Source organism: Halichoerus grypus, chromosome 11 (genome assembly GCF_964656455.1).
Source record: "Halichoerus grypus chromosome 11, mHalGry1.hap1.1, whole genome shotgun sequence".
NCBI lineage: Eukaryota > Metazoa > Chordata > Mammalia > Carnivora > Phocidae > Halichoerus > Halichoerus grypus.
In genome coordinates, this window is record NC_135722.1 from 54,028,365 (window position 1) to 54,047,514 (window position 19,150).

The 19,150-nt window shown below is 50.2% G+C and overlaps 1 protein-coding gene across 3 annotated transcripts in view; it reads right to left on the bottom strand.

Annotated features, from left to right (window-relative positions):
• Window positions 1-19,150, bottom strand: part of ARRB1 (arrestin beta 1) — a 75,265-nt gene that overhangs the window by 27,462 nt on the left and 28,653 nt on the right. For 2 of the 3 annotated variants that reach the window (XM_078058558.1, XM_036082808.2), the window contains exon 2: window positions 297-327. In XM_078058558.1, the coding sequence (XP_077914684.1) occupies window positions 297-327 (31 nt within the window). Of the gene's footprint in view, window positions 1-296; window positions 328-13,291; window positions 13,393-19,150 lie in introns of those variants that run through there. The other variant, XM_036082809.2, reaches the window with a different exon arrangement.

Here is a 19,150-nt window from a genome sequence, read left to right on the forward strand (position 1 = left end):
AGGGGACTCAGTGCCCCCGAGGCCCTTGGCACTTAGTCTAATTATCACACTCGCACTGAAGTCTCTCTAAGAAAGGCTGGGTCTCAACCTGGAGCAGTGGCTCCCTAAAGTCCCGGGGAGTTGTACCGCCCCCCCTCAGACAGAAAGTTTCCTGAGCGGTCCCTCCCCCTGTGGTGGACAGCTCCTAAGGACAGATGGGGGTGTGCGGGGAGTGCTGCATGGGCAATAGAAATGCCCAAGAGAGGACAAGAGTTTGGGGCCAGGGACGAGCTGGGGTGTGGTTATTACAGACTCACCTTTCCATTCGGGCTTGCCTTCTTGAACACCCTGTGGACAGAAAGAGGAAGCCAGGATTAGCGCATCCCTCCAGGGGCAAGGCCCCCCGCAGGCCGTCCCTAGGCAGGACAGAGGAGAAGCGCCTGGAGTGATTTTCAGGCACCGCCCAAGCCTTGACAGCCAGAATAGTGTCTGGCATCATCAGATCTTACCATCTCCGGCGCTACCCCACCCAAGCCTCCATTCTTGCCATTATAGCTCTTGTGGGATCTGCCATGGCCCCCTCAGCCTCCCCTTCACACAGCAGGCTGAGGGAGTCTCTAAAGATGTGTCAGCCTCTGCCGCTCATTTGCTCAAAGTCCTCGCAGCTCACGCAGAAAAAAAGCCCTGTGTGTGTGGTCGGCCCTGCCTCCCCTTTACCCCTGGGCATCACCGACCGCTCTCCCTCACCCCTCCAGTCACAGCTGTTCTTCCAACACACCAGGGTGGGTCCTGCCCCAGGGCCTTCGATGGAGCAGTACTTGCCCCCAGATGCTCCCCACCACAGATCTGCTGGCCCAGCCCCATGCCTTCTGTGATGGGGCTTCACTGTGGCCTCACCCCACACTCCCTCTCCTCCTCTGGCTCTATTTACTTTCCCACAGCACTCACCACTTGCTAACCTACTACACAAGCGACTTGCTAATTTATGCCTGTCTGCTCTGCTAACATGGCAGCCCCACGAGCCAGAGAGCCTGGTCTTTCTTCTCCACTAATGTGTCCTGAGTCCCTAGAATGGCGTCCCTAGTAGGCATTTAATAAATCTGTGTTAATGCGTGGCAGGTAGCAAGCGCTCGACAAATATTAGTTGAGTGGGTGCATGAATGAATTAGTGAAGGAATCAACTGAGAGACTGAGGCCCAAGAAAGACAGGGGACGTGCCCACGGCCACACAGCAGAGCACTGGACGCTGAGTCAGGCAGACACGCGGCCCCCAACTCCTGCCAAGTGCTCGCTGGGCCTTTTAGAGCTGGGTCTGGGAGCCTGAGACCCCCTCACCTAGCCCCATCATCTAGCCCCAGAATTGCTCAGAGTAATGCTGGGAGGAGAGAAGAAAAAGGAAAGAGGCAAAGCCTAGGAAGGTACTGGAGGAAGGAGGGAGGGAGGGAGAGGAGGGGAGAGGGACGCTGCCCTGCAGGTGTGAGCATAACAGATGGAATGAGAGATGAAACAAACCAACCAACCAAAAACCCAGAGCATGGAGCAGGCCCCCAGAAGCAGGAGGTGCAGCAGGCCACCAAGGCAAGTGGGGTGAAGCCCACAGAGCCACGGGGACTGTCGCTGCTCCCAGAAGGGGTATGGGGGTGGCTCTGCACTCTCTCCTCAGCCCCCACCCCACCCCCACCCTAACTTCTGGGGCCCAAGGGACCACTGAGAGGGCTGAGCTTGGCTTGCAAAGAAGGCCCTGGCACTTCTCTCCCCCACCTCCCCTAGTTCTGGGCTTTTCTCCTCCTCATAAATATTTATCAGTATTTGGAGTGTGAAAATGCCATAGTCAGCTGGGGTGTAATAATCGCTAAAGTGAGAAAAAATACAGATCACACAGTTTGAACCAGCAGCTCCCAAGCTAGGGCTGGACCTGCGCAGGAGACCAGGAGACCAGAGAAGTCACAGGGACCCCCAACTGCTTCCAGAAACCTCAGTCCACCGCTCAGGAGCCCGGGGCCTGAGAGAAAGGAGAGACCAGAAACGCCTGAGTTATAAGTGAGTCAGGGAAAGCCACTCGGGTGATCCTGGAGAGGAGGGAGGGGCATCCGCACCACAGGAGGGGGCTGGGGGCCAGGCTGGGGGCAGTGACAGTCAAAAAGGGAGGGAGGGACCGAGGAAGGGCAGTAAGACAGACAGAACTAGCATTTGTTGACTGCCTGATTAGTTCTTTCTCATAACACACTGTGAAATGGGCATTATAACTCCCATTTTACATAAAATGAACTTGAAGGTCAGAGAGATATAGCAATTTGTCCAGGGACACAGAGCAAGCCAAGAGGCTAAGTCAGGATTCAGACCCAATTCTGTCTGCCTCCAGAGGCTGGGTACTTTATATCCAACTCTGCTGCTTTCCTAAAGCAGGTGTTTTTTTTTTTAATCAGCTTCAGGGGAAAAGCAGAAAAGAGGGGAAATGAGTCTGGAGAGGGAAGGGGAGGGCAAAAGGATGAAAAAGCGAGTAAGAGGCGAGAAGAGTGAGGGCAACAAGGGCAGGAAACATGGCCAGTGGCGGGGAATGTCCTGTGCTAACTCAATCAGCCCCTGGGGCCACCTCCTCAGGAAGCCGGGACTCTGATGGCTTCCTCAAACAACAACAGCGGCTTCCCATGCCCCGAGCACATGTTCTGCCCCAGTCCTGCCTCTCAGTATTTTTCCCAGAACACTGCTGATCCTTCAACAATCCCATTTCAGAGATGAGGAAACTGAGGCTCTGGGAGGTGAACTCTGGCTGTGTGTCTCCAGAGCCCAGGTCCTATCCGCTCTGTTGCACAGCCAAGCCCTCCCTGAAACAACCCCACTGGCTTCCTGACCCCATCACTGTCAGGACAAAGCCCCCCCCCCCCCAACCACGACCCATCTGTGCCCCACCAGCCTGATTCTCAGAGTCAAAGCTGAGCCCAGTAAGAGACACACTGGGGGTGTTCTAGCTGACTAAAGCTCACTGGAGACAAGGAACAGAAACCCAGCGAGGGTGGCTCAAGAAAAGGAGGAGGGACAATAAGGAGACCAAACTCTCACGGGAAGGACGTGCAGGCAGGACGCAGGAGTGCTGGAGCCAGGACCGGGAAAGCCATCAGCCTCTCAGGCAGTTGCTCTCTCTCCACCTCTCCCCCTGGGGCTGCATGTTCTCGGGGCTGTGCTGCTCTCCATGTGGCCGCTCCATTGTCTCTGGGGACCGACTCTCTCTGCTTACTCAGGGCTTTTCTGCCCCTCCGTCATTTTCGCTTGCATGTGGCTCTCACCCCGACCCTGTTTCTACTCTGCCTCTCACTCAGCTTCGCACTGTTAACTGGCTGAATGGCCCAATTCCAAATTCCCAGGAGAGGAATTTGATTGATCAGCTTTGGTCAGGTGCCCCCAGCCTGGACCAATCAGCTAAGTCGAGGGTGTGTCATGTGTTCCATGAGGCTTGGGTGGAGGAGGGTCTACAGAGCAGTGTTTTACTAATCGGGGGTCGCAGCCCATTAGTCGATCATGAAATCGACTTAAAACGGTTGCCACCGGCACTTCCTTGTTTTGTTTTAATGGACTTGAAGACATCAGCGTGACTTACAGATAGCAGGGGTATAGCAGATATTACTATATTCACTAATATTCCATTTCCCTCTAAGGCTGAGCAAATTTCTCCAGTCCTATGGAGTTAGGCATGCCCACGTGGCATGTGAGATATGGCCAATGAGATAGAAGTGTCACATGTCACTTCCGGGCAGAAGCATATAAGGGCTAGTGCACGTTTTCGCGTCCTACAGAGCCTGTAACAAATGACCACAACTAAGTGGCTTAAAACAACAGAAATTTATCTTATGGTTTTGTAGGTCAGAAGTTCGAAATGTACCCCCACTGGGTCAAAATCAAGATGTTGGCTGGGCTACATTCTTTTCCGGAGGCTTCAGGGTGAATCTGTTTCCTCACCCTTCCCAGCTTCTAGAGGCCACCCACATTTGTCTCATGGCCCCCTCCTCCATCTTCAAGGCCAACCACAGCAGGTTAAATTCTTATTACACTGCATCATTCTGACCTCTTCTGCCCCCCTCTTCTATTTTTACAGACCTTTATGAATACATTCGGCCCCCTAACTTAAGGTCAGCTGATTAGCAACCTTAATTCCATCTGCAACTGTAATTCCCCTTTGCCATGTAATATAACATGCTCAAAGGTTCCAAGCGTTAGTATGTACACATCTTCGGGGTGCCATTCTTCTATCTACCCCACGCTCCTTCCTCTGCCACTGAAACCAGAAACCATCTGGAGGGAGAAGACTTCCGTAAACTAAGTGCCAGGGCTCTCCTATTACATGATAGATGTGTAGCATGACAGAAAAAGAAAGCTCTTACACCACTAAGATTTGGGGGTTGCTTGTTACTGCAGCAAACCAGCTTCTCCTGGCTGATACAAAAAGTATTATTTAGTGAAACCTTCATTTTAGGATAACTGAGTTACAAGGTTAAGTGAATTTCATGTTGCAAATTTTTAAATTTTTTTAATCCACTGTTCTAGAGAAACATGCCTAAATGACATGTTCTATCAATGTCTGTGCAGTCAATTGAATTGTGTTTCCTGATTTGATTCCATCAGGGTGGTGCTCCCAGGTGGGCAGGCAGGTCAGCTCTCCAGTAACCAGAACATTGTCTTTTCCAGTGAGTCCCATTCCCCACCTGCAGCAGGGGATGCCTTTAATAATCTGCTGCCCTTCTGTGAGCCACCTAGCCTCCCAGTGTCCATTTGTACCTGCACCATGAGGGACTCATGACAGATTAGCCAAAAACCAAAAGTTTATGATTCTGTGTGGTATAGCCAAACAATGGAATATTACATAGCACTGAAATTACTCTTGCATTTTTATAACACAAGGAAATGCCTGTGATAGAATATTGAGCAGAAGACATCAGGATTCAAAACAATGTATTTGGCATGAGCTCAACTTTATACTCAATAAGTACCAAAAGAAAGAATGAGAAGACTTAATATTAACATGGCAATACTTCCCAAATTGATCTATAGATTTAGTGCAATCCCTATCAAAATCCCAGCTGGCTTTTTTTTTTTTTTTTTTTTTTTTAGAAATGAACAGGCTGGGGGCACCTGGGTGGCTCAGTCGGTTAAGCATCCACCTTGGGCTCGGGTCATGGTCTTGGGATCCTGGGATCAAGCCCCACGTGGGCAGATGGGCTCCCTGCTGAGTGGGGAGTCTGCTTTTCCCTCTCTCTCTCTCTCTGCCCCTCCCCCTGCCTGTGCTCTCGCTCTCTCTCAAATAAATAAAATCTTAAAAAAAGGAAAAGAAAGAAAGAAAGAAAGAAAGAAAGAAAGAAAGAAAGAAAGAGAGAAAGAAAGTGAATAGGCTGGCCCTAAAATTCATATGAAAATGCAAAGGCCCAGAAGAGCCAAAACAACCTTGAAAAAATATAAAGTTGGAGGATTTACACCCCCAAATTCAAAACTTACCACAAAGCTACAGTAATTAAGACTGTGTGATGCTGACATAAAGATAGACACATAGATCAATGGAACAGAACTGAAAGTCCAGAAATAAACCCATATATTTATGGTCAATTGATTTTTTTACAGAGGAACAAAGATAAGTCATTGAGGGGGAAAAAAACAACAACACAAAACAGTTTTCTCAAACAAATGATGCTGAGACAACCAGATATCCACATGCAAAAAAATAAAGTTAGACTCCCTACCTCACACCATATACAAAAATTAACTCAAAATGGATCAAGGATGTAAGAGTTATAACTATATGTAAGAGTTATAACTATACAACCCTTAGAAGAAAACCTATGTGTAAATCAACATGGCCTTGGATCAGGCAATGTAACCTTAGATAGGACACCAAAAGCATGGGCAACTTAAAAAAAGAGAGAAATTTGCTTTTTATCAAAATTAAAACTTCTAGCTTCAAAGGTCACTATCAAGAAAGTGGAACGACAACCCACAGAATAGAGAAAATATTCTCAAATCACTTATCTGATAAGGGTTTAGTATCCAAGATATATAAAAACCCTATTACAATTCAATAATAAACAGGCAAATAACCCAATTAAAAATGGGCAATGGATTCAAATAGACATTTCTCCAAGAAAACATACAAGCGGCCAATAAGCACATGTAAAGATGTTCAACATCATTAGTCATTGGAGAAATGCAAATCAAAGCCACAGTGAGATACTTCACACCCACTAGGATACCCTACAATCAAAAAAAGATAATAACAAGTGTTGTCAAGGATGTGTAGATATTGGAACCCTCCTCATACATTGTTGGTGGGAATGTTAACAAGGTGGGATCACTTTGAAAAACAGTTTGGCAGTTCCTCTGAAAGTGAAACATAGGGTTACCATATGACCCAGCAATTCTATCCTTAGGTATACACCTGAAAGAACTGAAAGCAGATGCTCACACAAAAACGTGTACATAAATGTCCATAGCACACATTATTCAAAATAGTCATAAAGGGTGAAAAAGAAAACCAAATGTCCATCAGCTGACAAATGTATTGTTTAAATGTGGTATCTACATACAAAGAAATATTATTTAGCTATAAAAAAGAGATGGCATACTGATTCCTGCTACCACATGGATGACCCTTGAAAACATGTTATATGGAAGAAGCCAGACAGAAAAGACCACCTACTGTTTGATCCCACTTACATGAAATGTCCGGAATAGGCAAGCACAGAGAGACAGAGCACAGGCTAGTGGCTGCCAGGGGCTGGGGTGAGGGGGAAATGAAGAGTGACTGCTAATGGGTATGGGGTTTCTCTTTGGGGAGATGAAAATGTCCTGGAATTAGTGGTGATGGTTATATATTAAATATATATGTATATTAAATATATATATGTGAATATATTAAAAACCACTATATTTTACATTAAAATTCTATTATGGTATATAAATTATGTCAATTTAAAAAAATAATACTAAAAACACACGCCCAAGAAATAAATGAAAGGAAAAGAAACATGGCTGAAATATTAACCGGGGTTGAAGGAGACTCTCTCCACCCACCAACCCACTTCTTTATAGATCTTATTTTTCTATGTTGTATAATAGGCATAAATTACTTTATAAAGATGCCAGGGCTTCCCTGATAAGATATGTCTTGGGTCTTGGTGAAAGAAGAGTCTGGAAAAAAATATTATTAGTAGAGAAATATGGATCCTATTACTCTGAATCCTTTGATGTTAGAGTCTCTGATTCCGCGATTTTACAATGCAGAGTCTGTATCTCTGTGATTGCTCAGATCCCTCCTGGGCCTGCTGTGTCAGCTATAAGAACTGCTGTGCTATCTTCTGCTCAGCTATTTCTTTCTCCAGGAAGCCCTCCCTGACTCCTCCAAGTCCCACACCCAGTGGGGAGTCACAGCATTTCCCACACTTCGCAGTGGTTTGTTTACTTACTTTCTGCTTCACTTACATAAGTGAGAGTACAGATCTTATCTGTGTTACCGATCCCTGGGGCATAGCATGGTTCCTGGGGCACAGTAGGGGCTCAGTAAATAACTACAGGTTGAATGTTGTTGAATGAATGAATACTCTAAGAGAGAATTGTCAAGAGTGAGGATGGATGAAGTTTAAAAAGATGGTGGGTTGGCGATGATCCTTTTCTCTGGGTTAGCAGACTCCAGACATTTCTTCTTCTATCTATCCTTCTCTTTGGCTGTCAGGATCAATGAAAATCAAGCCTCGAAAATGCTTCATAGGGGCAGGGTCCCAGCCACCATCAGGCTAAGTCAGGAGTACAACTGATGTATCCCAAATAGGCCTCTACTCAGCTTTGATAAAGCTCTCTCCCTTATCACTCACCTACCCACCTTCACACAGGCCCTGCCACTGCCAGGCTCTGGGGGCACTAAGGCGAGCAATTCATGGTCCCTGCTGACAAACGACCATGGTATAGCCAAGTTAGAGGAACCCACCATGTACAATGGCCACCGTGCATTAAGCGCTCCCTAGGAGTCAGGTGCTGTGCTAAGCACTTGACACACATTAAGATATTGTGTTATTCTGGGGTGCCTGGGTGGCTCAGTTGGTTAAGCATCTGCCCTTGGCTCAGGTCATGATCCCAGGGTCCTGGGATCGAGCCCCCCATCAGGCTCCCTGCTCAGCAGGGAACCTGCTTCTCCCTCTCTCTGCCTGCCGCTCCCCCGCTTGTGCTCTCTCTCTCTGTGTCAAATAAATAAATAAAATCTTTTTAAAAAAGATATTATGTTATTCCATCTAAATATTCCTTTTTTTTTTTTTTTTTCAGAGGAGAAACCTAAGACTCCAATAAATAACTTATCCAAAGTCATGAAGTCAGTATCAGAAAATTTATACAGGAGAGAAACCCTATGAATGGGCCACTTATGGGGAATCATTTAGACAAAACATGTCTTACTCAATATCAGGAACCTCATCCTGGACTATCCATGAATGTGGATTGACTAGCAGTGAATTGGGAGAGTGCTAGTTACAATTCATTCCTCTATGAGCATCAGAAAATTCATGGTGGAGAAAAATGCTATGAATACAGTGAATGTGGGAAGACCTTCAAATATTACTCAATCTTCAGTCAACATCAGAAAACTCACCCGGGAGAGAAACCAGGTGCCAGTTTACTGCTCTAAGTGCGTCATAAATATTAACTCATGTGTTCCTCCAATGACCTTATTAGGAGGTACTACTCCATCCCCGTTTCAGAGATGAGGAAACTGAGGCACAGACAGAGAGTCTCGTTTTCCCAAGGTCACACAGCTAGTAAGGGGCATAGCTAGATGCTGGAGCCCAGGCAGTCTGGCTCCAGAGATCACACACTTTTAACCATTCACAACAACACTTTCTAAGTGGGATTGTGTGGTTCCGTCTGGCGAGTCAGGAAAGGCTTCAAGGGAGGAGGGAGCAGTGAGGAAGGCCTTACGGAGCGGTCAGAGATGAAGGGGTGGCAGCTCTGCAGGCCAAGGTCTGGAGAGGGCGACTGAGTCCACGGGGTGGCAGGCAGCCTGATGTGCTGAAGTGTGTCCTGCGTGCCTGGGAGGAGGACAGGCCAGAGAAGGGTCCACTCACTGCCCAGAGAGTCATGGAGCACGTCCACACGCAGGCCCCGGACTAGGTGTGAAGGGCCTTGAATGCCCAGCTAAGGAACTTGGACCATAACCAGAAGGCAATAGGGAGCTGTGAGCATTTGGGGGAGGGAGAATGACTGGCCAGGACTGTATTTTGGACACAGAGGTGCCCCTAACCCCATAAATTTCCTCTATCTCTGCCCTGCTGGCAATCTTGACTCAGTTGGGTAGGGTGGGGACCACACAAGGGGGCATTCCTTCTGCCCTACATTCTGACCCACTTTCTGGGTGTGAGAGCAGCCATCAGGGAGCAGGGAGGCATGAAGAGCAGGTGGCTATGGCAGCAAAGAGGTTTCTAGGGCCCTTATCACACGCTCCCTGGTAGCAGAGTTATTTGTGTACAAGCTCGTCTGCTCTGGCAAAATTGAACAGCCCACCCTGTGTCAGAACATTGCCTACCTGTTTACCCACCATTAGTGCACCTGCTGCCCAGGACAGCCCAGGAGGGGGAAGGGGGCAGGAAGACAGGAAATGTCACCCTCATTTCACAGATTTGGGGAGCCTGAGGGAGCACACTGCAGCCTGCTTCATTCCCCAGGTGGAGAAATCACAACCCAAGGGAGGGAAGAGTCTCGTGCTGGGGCCAGGGAATAGGCTGAGAGAGACTCGCCGACGTGCACAGAGTCCCAGACAGGGAGGAGGGCATCCTGGTGCTCTTGTCATATCGCAGCTTGAAACCGGGCAAGACTCCTGTGCCCAGAGGGTGGCGTATCTGGCAGGGCGGCGGGACGAGGGGTGGTGGATAGGGGCTCTGACCAAGGCAAGCTCCCAGCCTCTGGACTTCCATTGGCTTCTGGGCAGACAGCAATTCCTTCCCCTCTTGCCTGCATTCCCATGTTCACTTTTCTGGCCATGATCCATACTTGTGGAGATGTCTATAGGGTGCAGAGTCAGGAAGGAGGGGAGCCACCAGGTGGCCCTGAAGAGAGGGGAGAGTTTCTTAAAAAAGCACGGCCCATTTGCTGGTAACCTAAGAAACTGGAGATCCGAAAGTCAAAGGCTAATAAAAATTTCAACAAGCAGGCTGGCAGCTGGATCCCAAAGAGCCCACAGACCACACCTGAATACTCTCCAGGCTTCTCTCGGGGTGAGAGGCAGGAAGGGAAGGCTGCTAGCGGTGGAAACAGTGTGGACCCTACAAGCAAGTAGACCCTGCCTGAATCCTATGTGTCCTGGGGTGAGCTTAGCACCTCTCTGTGGCATACTTGCCCTCATCTGGAATATGGGGGTGGTATCTACCTCACAGGTTGAAGGCACATGTAAAGACTTGGTCCACAGTAGGGAACTGATGAAAGGAAGCCAACATCATTGGTAATACGATGATTATGTTATCATCATTCCCCTCCCCTCCAGTGCCCAGGGGAGAGCTCTTGCCTAAATGTCCCTCAACTGAGAAGGCCTTGGGGTGGGAAGAGATAGTTACGTTACCCTCGCTGGAGACAGGGAAGTTTTTTTAGTTGTCTGTCTTCCTCTCAGTCTCAGATGGAAAACAATAGTTTATAATGTTCTCTTCCCAGTTTAGACCCTCACATTTCAGAAATCTCTGGGGACATGCCCTATTTCTTCTTTCTGTACTAGCCTTTCCATCAGTTCTCCCAACTGCAATCCTTTCTTCCCAACGTCACCTCATCCGAGAAGCTTTCCCTGACTGCTCTCATCTTCAGAGGGACTGTGCTTGCTCCTCTCTCCTCTTGCCCTTCTCTCCTCTTTCCATCCATCTTCCTTCCTTCCTTCCATCCTTCCTTCCTTCCCTCCTTCCTTCCTTCCTTCATTTTCTTCCTTTTATTTTCCAATCTCTGGGACTGGGACAGTTCTTACGTCCAGGAGAAACAGGCCCCTGCGCCGTGTCCTCAGGGCACCTACACTCTGGAGCAGGGAGACAGATGCTCCACAGATAAAGAAATCCTCCCTCAAAAGCACAGTGGGAGGGTGGAATGAGAGGGTGTATAACGTCCAGCTCGGTTCCAGGCACAAAACAGCCACCCACACACGTTAGCACCTGTCCCTCCCCCTCCCCCATCCAGCACCCATGCCCCCTTGGCATCCACACAAGCATGCACCTCTCCTCTCCTTGGGGACAGCCACGGAACGCTGAAAACTACAGAGAGCAGGAGCCTCTTCCTTCAGTCATTCACTTTCCTCGGTCCATGGTTGGTGCTAAATAAGTATTTTGTACGAATGAATAAATGAATCAAGGAGAGCCAGACCCTGAGCATGAAGCTGGGGAAAAACAGGACCTGGGCCAAGTGGCAAATCAGAGGTGGGCAGCCCGGCCAGCAGGATGAGACGCGGCGCGTGGGCCTCAGCGGGAGCCCGGGACACACAGGGCGGCCCCAGACACCCGGCAGGCAGATTTTCCCAGAGGAAGACTGTATTTAAAGTTTCATTTGTTTGGGTTTGGTTGTTTTGTTTTGTTTTGCCAATTCGCACATACGGACTTTTAGGATTATAAAATGCCATATTAAAATGAGATATGAATTCAGAAGCCGTACTATTTCCCTCTCTCATGGGTCATAAAGCAGCAGGGCAGAGGGCTGCGGCAGCGCATCTCCCACTCTGTGCCAACCATCCCACGGGCGGGTCAGAGGCTGAGAGCCCTCTGTGGTCGGGGGCTCTGTCCAGACCGAAAGCTATGGCCTCAGGTGGCAGCTCTTCTCTAAGAATGAATTCTAGGGGAAAAAACCCATGTCTCAGATTTAGCCAGACGCGGTGCCCGTGACGTGCGGGAGGAGGCTCGTATAGGCTCCTAAGAGCCTACTGCCTACTGTAGAAATTCTGTGAGCTAGAGGTTAAACACGGCCATCGCCAAGGCTCGCCACTGTGGGGTGAATGCGCCCCCCCCCCAGGGGACATTTGGCAATGTCTGGAGACATTTTGGAGGAGGGGTGCTAGTGGCATCCGGTGGGTGGAGGTCAGGGATGTCGCGGGCACAAGGCACAGGTCAGCCCCCTTCCCACCGCCAACCAAGACTCTGCAGCCCGAATGTTAATAGTACTGATGGTGAGAAATCCTGTTCTAAACTTACAGTTAAATAAATTACATTAAAAACAAAGGGAATACATACTCCAAACTTACCATTACTATTGTTTCACTAAATTTCCCTGTGATGCTCTTGAGGCTCTTTATGTCCCCCAGATCTGGACGGTTGGAATGTTGTTGGATGGTGTCCTACTGTGCATCTCTCCCCAAGCCCACACTCAATGACATCACTTTAGTAGTGTGAGCTCCTTGGTGGGGGAACTTACACCACAGAGACTGACACCCCCTCTGTTGTTCTCTGGACAGCCAGCTGTCCCCAGTACACCCCTGGCTGTAACCCTAAGTAAAGAAGGGGATTCACAAGCCTGGTAGATGCTTGTCAGTTTCCAGCCCAGGCAGGCGGCTCCGCACCAGCCTGCTATCTGCAGTGTGGAACAAGGATCTGAACGTGCACAAGTCTACACACCTCATACACACACACACCACTCACACAACGTCAGCACACGCACACCTGCAACGCACATCTCACTACAGCACCCCCACACAGAGGCCGTACCCACACCACACAAATACACGTGTCAGGAGCCTTCTGGCCGGCAGAGACTAACTGAAATCACGAGAACAGTGGAAGAAAGCCTTCTCTGATGTTTCCGTACCTTCCTCTTTACACCCTCTTCATCCTCTGTGGCCCATCCCTCCCCACACACCACCTCCCCACCAGCCCCTTGGTCGCTGGAGCCCTGGCTGCGTGGTTCCCATCCCTGCTCTGTGTCCAGCTCTCTGTACGCTGAGCCCAGCAGGCTGTGGCCTCCAGGGTCTGGCCCTCCACCCCTCCCCACAGCGCATGACAGGCTGCTCCCCGGGTGACTCCACCCACCCAGCCACTTGGCTGCCACTAGGGGCTGGTAAGTCCACGCTCTATCTCCAGCTAGATCCTCTCTGACCCCACACCCACCAGCTTTGTGGCATCTCCACTCAGATGTGCCCCGACTCCCCAGACAAGTCCCACACTGACTTCCTATCTGTCCACACCTGTTCCTTGCCTACGTTCTCTGCCCCTGCCCACCCCAAAGGTCCCGAGGTGTCTCAATGTCCATCTCACAAATAAAGGAATAAATTACGTAAATCCTACAAAGAGAGGAAAAAAAACACAAACTTCCACGTGAAGCAGAGAGGAAGTCTTACCCCATTTTACAGATGAGAGTCCTGAGTTTTGGTGAAGTGAAGGGACCGGCCCAGAAGCAGCAGCTAAGGGGGCGGGTAAGGGTGTGTAGGACCCAGAGCTGGGGGCTGGAGGCAGCAGAAGCCAGGCCAGGGCAGGCCTTCAGGATCAGCTCTCCCCAGCCCCGAGTGAGGGGGTTAGTTACAAAGAAAAGGAAAAGGCGTTCCTGATACGCGTCCTGTTTCCTCTCCTCCTCTGGGCTTCTCAGGCCTTGGAGGGCGGATGTCTCTGGGCTGGCCGCACTCAGCCTGTGCACAGACAGAAGGTGAGGGTCTCCCCGGGGCCCTTACCACCCCAGCAGTCGGGCCTGCATGAACAGGGGCTCCCTGGAGTGACCTCTCGAGTGTTCCCTCCCAGCCTTGGGGGAGCCTCCACCCATTATCCCCAGGGGATACTCATCACAGCCAGGCACCTCTTGTCCATAGACTGTCCCATAAAGGCACTCTACTGGGAAGCCTTCCATGTCACCCTCACTTCAGAGTCCCTCTGTAGTCCCTCTTCCCTTCCTCCCTGCCCCACAGCAGCCAACCTCCCCACTCTGCCCAGCCTTGTATGGCTACTTCCTGTAGATCTGTGCCCCCCATAAATCAGGTGGGGGGGGCGGTGGGAAGCAGGGAGGAGGGAGACAAGGGCAGAGGCCATCAAATGGGCCTTCCTGAGTGACAAGATGAGCCTCCCCCATTAGACAAGGGACCTTCCTGAGGGCAAAGGTCAGATCTCGTCTTTCAGATAAAGATTTCCCTGAGGGAAGTGGCTATGACTTTCGATCATAGGAGGTTCCTGCAGGACAAAAATCATGCCTCCTTCCTTAAACAAGGAGCTGCCAGTGGACAAGAGAGCTATGTCCCCTCCACTAAATAGGGAGCCCCAGGAAACAGGAGCCACATTCCCCCCCCCATCAGACAGGAGTCTCTCTCCTGGAAGATGGGGCCATGCCTCCTCCATTAGACTAGGAGCTCCCAGAGGGCACACCCCCCCCCCACCTGCTTGCCCCCACAACAGTCCTCACAACAGACTTCAGCTCAGTCTAAGACACAGAGAAGGGCTTCCCTCTGGGGCAGAAACAGGGGGCGTTTTGCCCAATCATCCCTTGCACAGGGTCCCACGCCAACCTCCCATTCGTGCCCTCAACTGACCCAAAGCTGCCTTGCTGTACTTAAGATAGCCACATGTCTGGACAGAGGCCAGCAGCCGTCTGTCCCAGCCCAGGAATGTTGACTTCTCAAGACATTTCGAAAGGGATGACTGGGAGACCCTGACAAGAAGATGCCCAGGACAGGCTGTGCACCCAGACCTGGTCTGGATGTGACCAGATGCATGGGCTCGATGGGTCTCTGCTCATGGCTCTGCTATCAGCCGGGCGATCCTCTTCCCCCTGTGGCCACTAACACCCGTCCCACTACCCAAATCAGCACCCACTGCTGGCTAAAGTGGCAGGAGGCACAGGAGAAGAAGGACAGGTCCTGCCATGAGGACATCACTGGCCTCCCCGAGGGCCACGTGCCGTCCCTGAGCCTCGTCCAAGCCGCCTTCACGATCCTCTTCCCTACGTGTACCAGCTCCAGGGAGCTGCTATTAGTTAGCATCGATCCACAAAGTGCTTTGCCGACACTTCTTATGAGCTTAGCCTCACCCAGGGCCCTGGGGGCTAGGAGCAAGATGTGGAAATGGAGCTGGGGGCCCAGGCCACCAGGCAGAGGGAGGGAACAGTGGAGCCCCGAGACCAAGGCCCAAACAAGCCCAGGGCCAGCACCCAGTAAATGTCAGCTGAATACGTGTTCGCTGAAAAGCCACCTTAATCTGGTAACTTAACTTGGGTATATTTTCTTATTAAGAATTATTATTATTATTTTATATTATTATAAATTATATTTATCACATTTAATACAAGCCCGGCACTATGCTAAACACTATGTTAACTCATTTAATCCTCACAAGAACCCTGTAAGGTAGATACTCTTATTATTCCCGCTCTACACAGGATGAAACTTAGACACAGATAGGTTAAGTAACTTGCCCAAAGTCACAGAGCAGAAAAGAAGAAACGGAAGCAGCTCAAACCATCTGCTTCATAAATTAAGAAGTAAAAATATAATTACAATGCCTCTGAATTTTAAAAGACTTATATACTTTCAAAAGATATAATTTATCCTGTGTTCCAAACCAAATACATTCATTATTGGACATATTGTGGTATTGTCAGGATGTAAGAGGTTCTCTCAAAGAATAATATTACAAATGTAAAACACAAGCTTCTCAGTCACCTCAAAATACAGTTGTTTTTTTTTTTAAGATTTTATTTATTTATTTTGAGAAAGAGAGAGAGAGCCCATGCGCCGGGGGAGGGTCAGGAGAGGGAGAGAGACAATTTCAAGCTGACTCCACACTGAGTGCAGAGCACGACGCAGGGATTGATCTCACGATCAAGAGATCGTGACCTGAACTGAAATCAAGAGTCTGATGCTTCATGGACTGAGCCACCCAGGCACGCCTACAGTTCTCCTTCTTTTGAAACTTTTAACTGAGCAGTTTTATTAAAATTTAGAAAACAAGAAAAACCCACAATAGCAATCATTTTAAGATTTATCATTTATTTGTTATGTGCTAGGTACTTTGAATATTTATCATGTTTAATCTTGAGGCCAACTTAAGGAAGAGAAGGCATTATTCCTTTATTCCCTCGAGGGCGCCTATCTCATACACCTTGGTGGGCATGGTGGTGGGCATGACCCATGGATGTCTGCCCCGCCCAGGGTGGGAGCTGCTCCGGGGCGGGGGCTGTGCTTGGCACAGAGAAGGTGCATCACAAAGGAGTTAAGGGCTTAGGGTGAGGTGGACCCGTGGCTTCCTCAGCCTGTACTTCAGCTGTCTGCAGTGTTAAATGAGGCCCTGGCACCCAGTTAGAGCTCTGTAAGCGGTGAGAATACTAACCACCACCACCACCACAATAAACAAACTTGCTGGGTGGCCTTGAGCAGGTTCCTGCCCATCTTGGCCTCAACTGGCTCACCAGCTCTCAATGGGGGTCACGTTATCTTGATGGGCCTAGGCAGCTGAGAGGAGATCATGAGTATGAGGAGTTCCTAGGAGGCCAGAGACAAAGGCCTGTTATGAAAACAAGGCTGAATTATCAAGCATTTTTAAGAAATGCATTTCCATTACTTCCAAGAACACAGAGGCCCAAGGATGAGGTGGGCACGGCAAGGCCAGCCAAGAGCAGCCGTCCTCAGTGAGGCAGTGAGCAGGAAGGAGCCGTCGGGGCATCTCCAAACCTCTCCCCGAACCACACCCTGGGGCTTGGTAATCAACACCTCCATACCGACCCCAAACCCTCCACCTGCTCCCTAGCCCGTTCCCTTTCTTTGTCCAGGGAAGTGTGAGAAGCCTGCCAGGAGGGACAGTGTGGGCCCCTTCGTTAGCTGCCAATCTGTCTGGAGTGACAACTTCAGAACCAGCTCCAGCTGCCCAACCTAGATGCTTGTAAATCTGATGGAGCTGGTTGTGGGGACCTGCTCCATTCTGAGGACTGGACTGCCTTGTGGGGACCTTGCCCTGGCCAGACCCCAGGAGGCCAGCTTCCCCAGTCTTCGCCATCCCGCCTCTATTCTACCACAACTACAGGAACCCTGAGAAGCAGAGGGGTCTGGGGTGAATGCATTGCCCACATGCAGTAGGGGAGACAGATGCACAAACCAAAAACTATCCTGCAAAAGGCACTGTGAGAGAGAGTTATCAAGAAGGTGACAGTAACTCCAGGGAGGGAGTGGCTTGGAAGTTAGAGAACAGGTGACATGTGAGATGGGAATCCGAGAATGATTAAGAGTTTGCCAGGTTATCAAGGTGAAGAGAGAACATCAAAGCGATGTGCATATGCATGGAATTACGCATCCTTCTAGAGCACCAGTGTACATTTCAAAATCATTTCAAAATCACGATCTCATTTAATTCTCTCAAATCCCATAATGGTGCTATTACCTGCCCTCCCACCGCCCCTCCCACACATGCAAATAAGAAAAGTAAGGTCCGGTGAAGACATGATGAGCCCAAGGGCAAATGGGGACGGATTTCTGGGGAGAGGGTAGGAGTGAAGGATGGACACTGGCCGAGATGGCCCTCTCCTCATGAAGGGGGTGGTATTCATATTCCTGTCAGGGAATGGCCCCTCATTCCCAGCCCCTGCTGGTCTGTGATGCCCTCCTCCCAGCCCCAACATACGTGCATCCTCCTCCGGAGAGCCCAGGGCCCCTCAGCAGAGCGGCCAGCAGAGGGACAGAACAGCCTTCCAAGGAGGCCAAGGAAGAGCTGAGCTTCTGTGAGGCCCAGCTTTGAGGCCGTGCCCCACCCTCTCCCACTCCCCCTGAGCGCCGATAACCTCGACCTCTCCCACTGCAAATCTGCTCTCCTCTCCCCAGCTCCCACAGCTGCCACCAGCCTCTCCCTCTCCTTCCTCCCGCCCTCGCCCTCCCCAGGGAGCAGTGAGCTCAGCCTTTCCCATCAGCCATCCCTGGGAATGATGGGAAATGCACAGCAGGCCAGGAATTGGCAGAGGCCTGCCCCAGAGAGGGAGGAGGAGGAGAAGACGGGGCTTTGGGCTTTTCCAAAAGCCACTGGGGGCGTCCTGGGGGCAGGGCTCCATTCTGCTGCTTCTGATGAAGCCCAGACTGGGCTAAGGGCACAGTCTGCCTGTCCTTACCACTCACTCTAGATGAAGGTGGGATCCAACTGCTGGAGCTGGAATGGGCCTCTTTTTATGAACGGGGAGACAGAGGCCCAGAGAGAGGAGGTCGAAGAAGTATGTCTGGGGACTCCAGGCACTGTTGGAGCCTTTCACATTTCTTGTCTCCTTAATCCTCACAGCTACCCTGCAAGAAATGTGTGGCAGGCTGAAGAATGGCCCCCTAAGATGCCCACATCCGAAACCCTGAACTGTGAATAGGGTACCTTACATGATAAAAGGGACCTGGCAGATGTGATTTAGTTAAGGATCTCGAGATGGGGAGATTCCCCTGCATTATCCGGGTGGACCCAGTGTCATCACAAAGGTCCTTATAAGAGGGAGCCAGGAGGGTCAGAGAGAGAAGAGGCAACGTCGTGCTGAGGGAAGCATCGAGAGAGAAATTGGAAGATGCTATGCTGCTGGCTTTACGATGGAGGATGGAACCAGGAGCCAAAGCATGCAGGCAGCTTCCAGAAGCTAGGTAAGGCAAAGGAATGGATTCTCCCCTCGAGCCTCCAGAAGGATTGCAGCCCTACCAACCTACTTTAGAACTTCTGACCTCCAGAACTGTTAGGAGAATAAATATGTGCTGTTTTAGGCCACTAAATTTGTGGTAATTTGTTACAGAAGCAATAGCAGACTAATCATCCCATTCCCGTTTTGCAGATGAGGACACAGCCTCAGGGAAGGCACACAACTTCCTCGGGTCCTGCATGCTCCCCTCCACACCACACTGGGCTTACTGGGAATCTCCATAGACTCTTAAGGCCGGGAGCCCCTTGGCCAGGGCTTCAAGGCTGGGGGAAAGTCTGAGGGGGGAGGCAGGGGTCTGCCACTGCAGGGCCAAGGTTGAGGACAGAGCGGGGATGGGATCTGGGGAGGGGAAAGTTCTGCCTGCAAGGAAGTGTATTATGGCTGGGGCCTCCTGGAGCCAGTGACCGAGTCCTACCCTGCCCCAAACTGTGAAGCAGGGAGGCGTGTTGACAGGGAGGAAGGGCCCTGGCTAAGCAGCTGGGCTGAGTGCGCCAAGAATTTGCAGGATTAACCAAGATTAGATGAAATCTCCCCATTATCTCTTTGCTCCTGATAAAACCCCTGAGAGGAA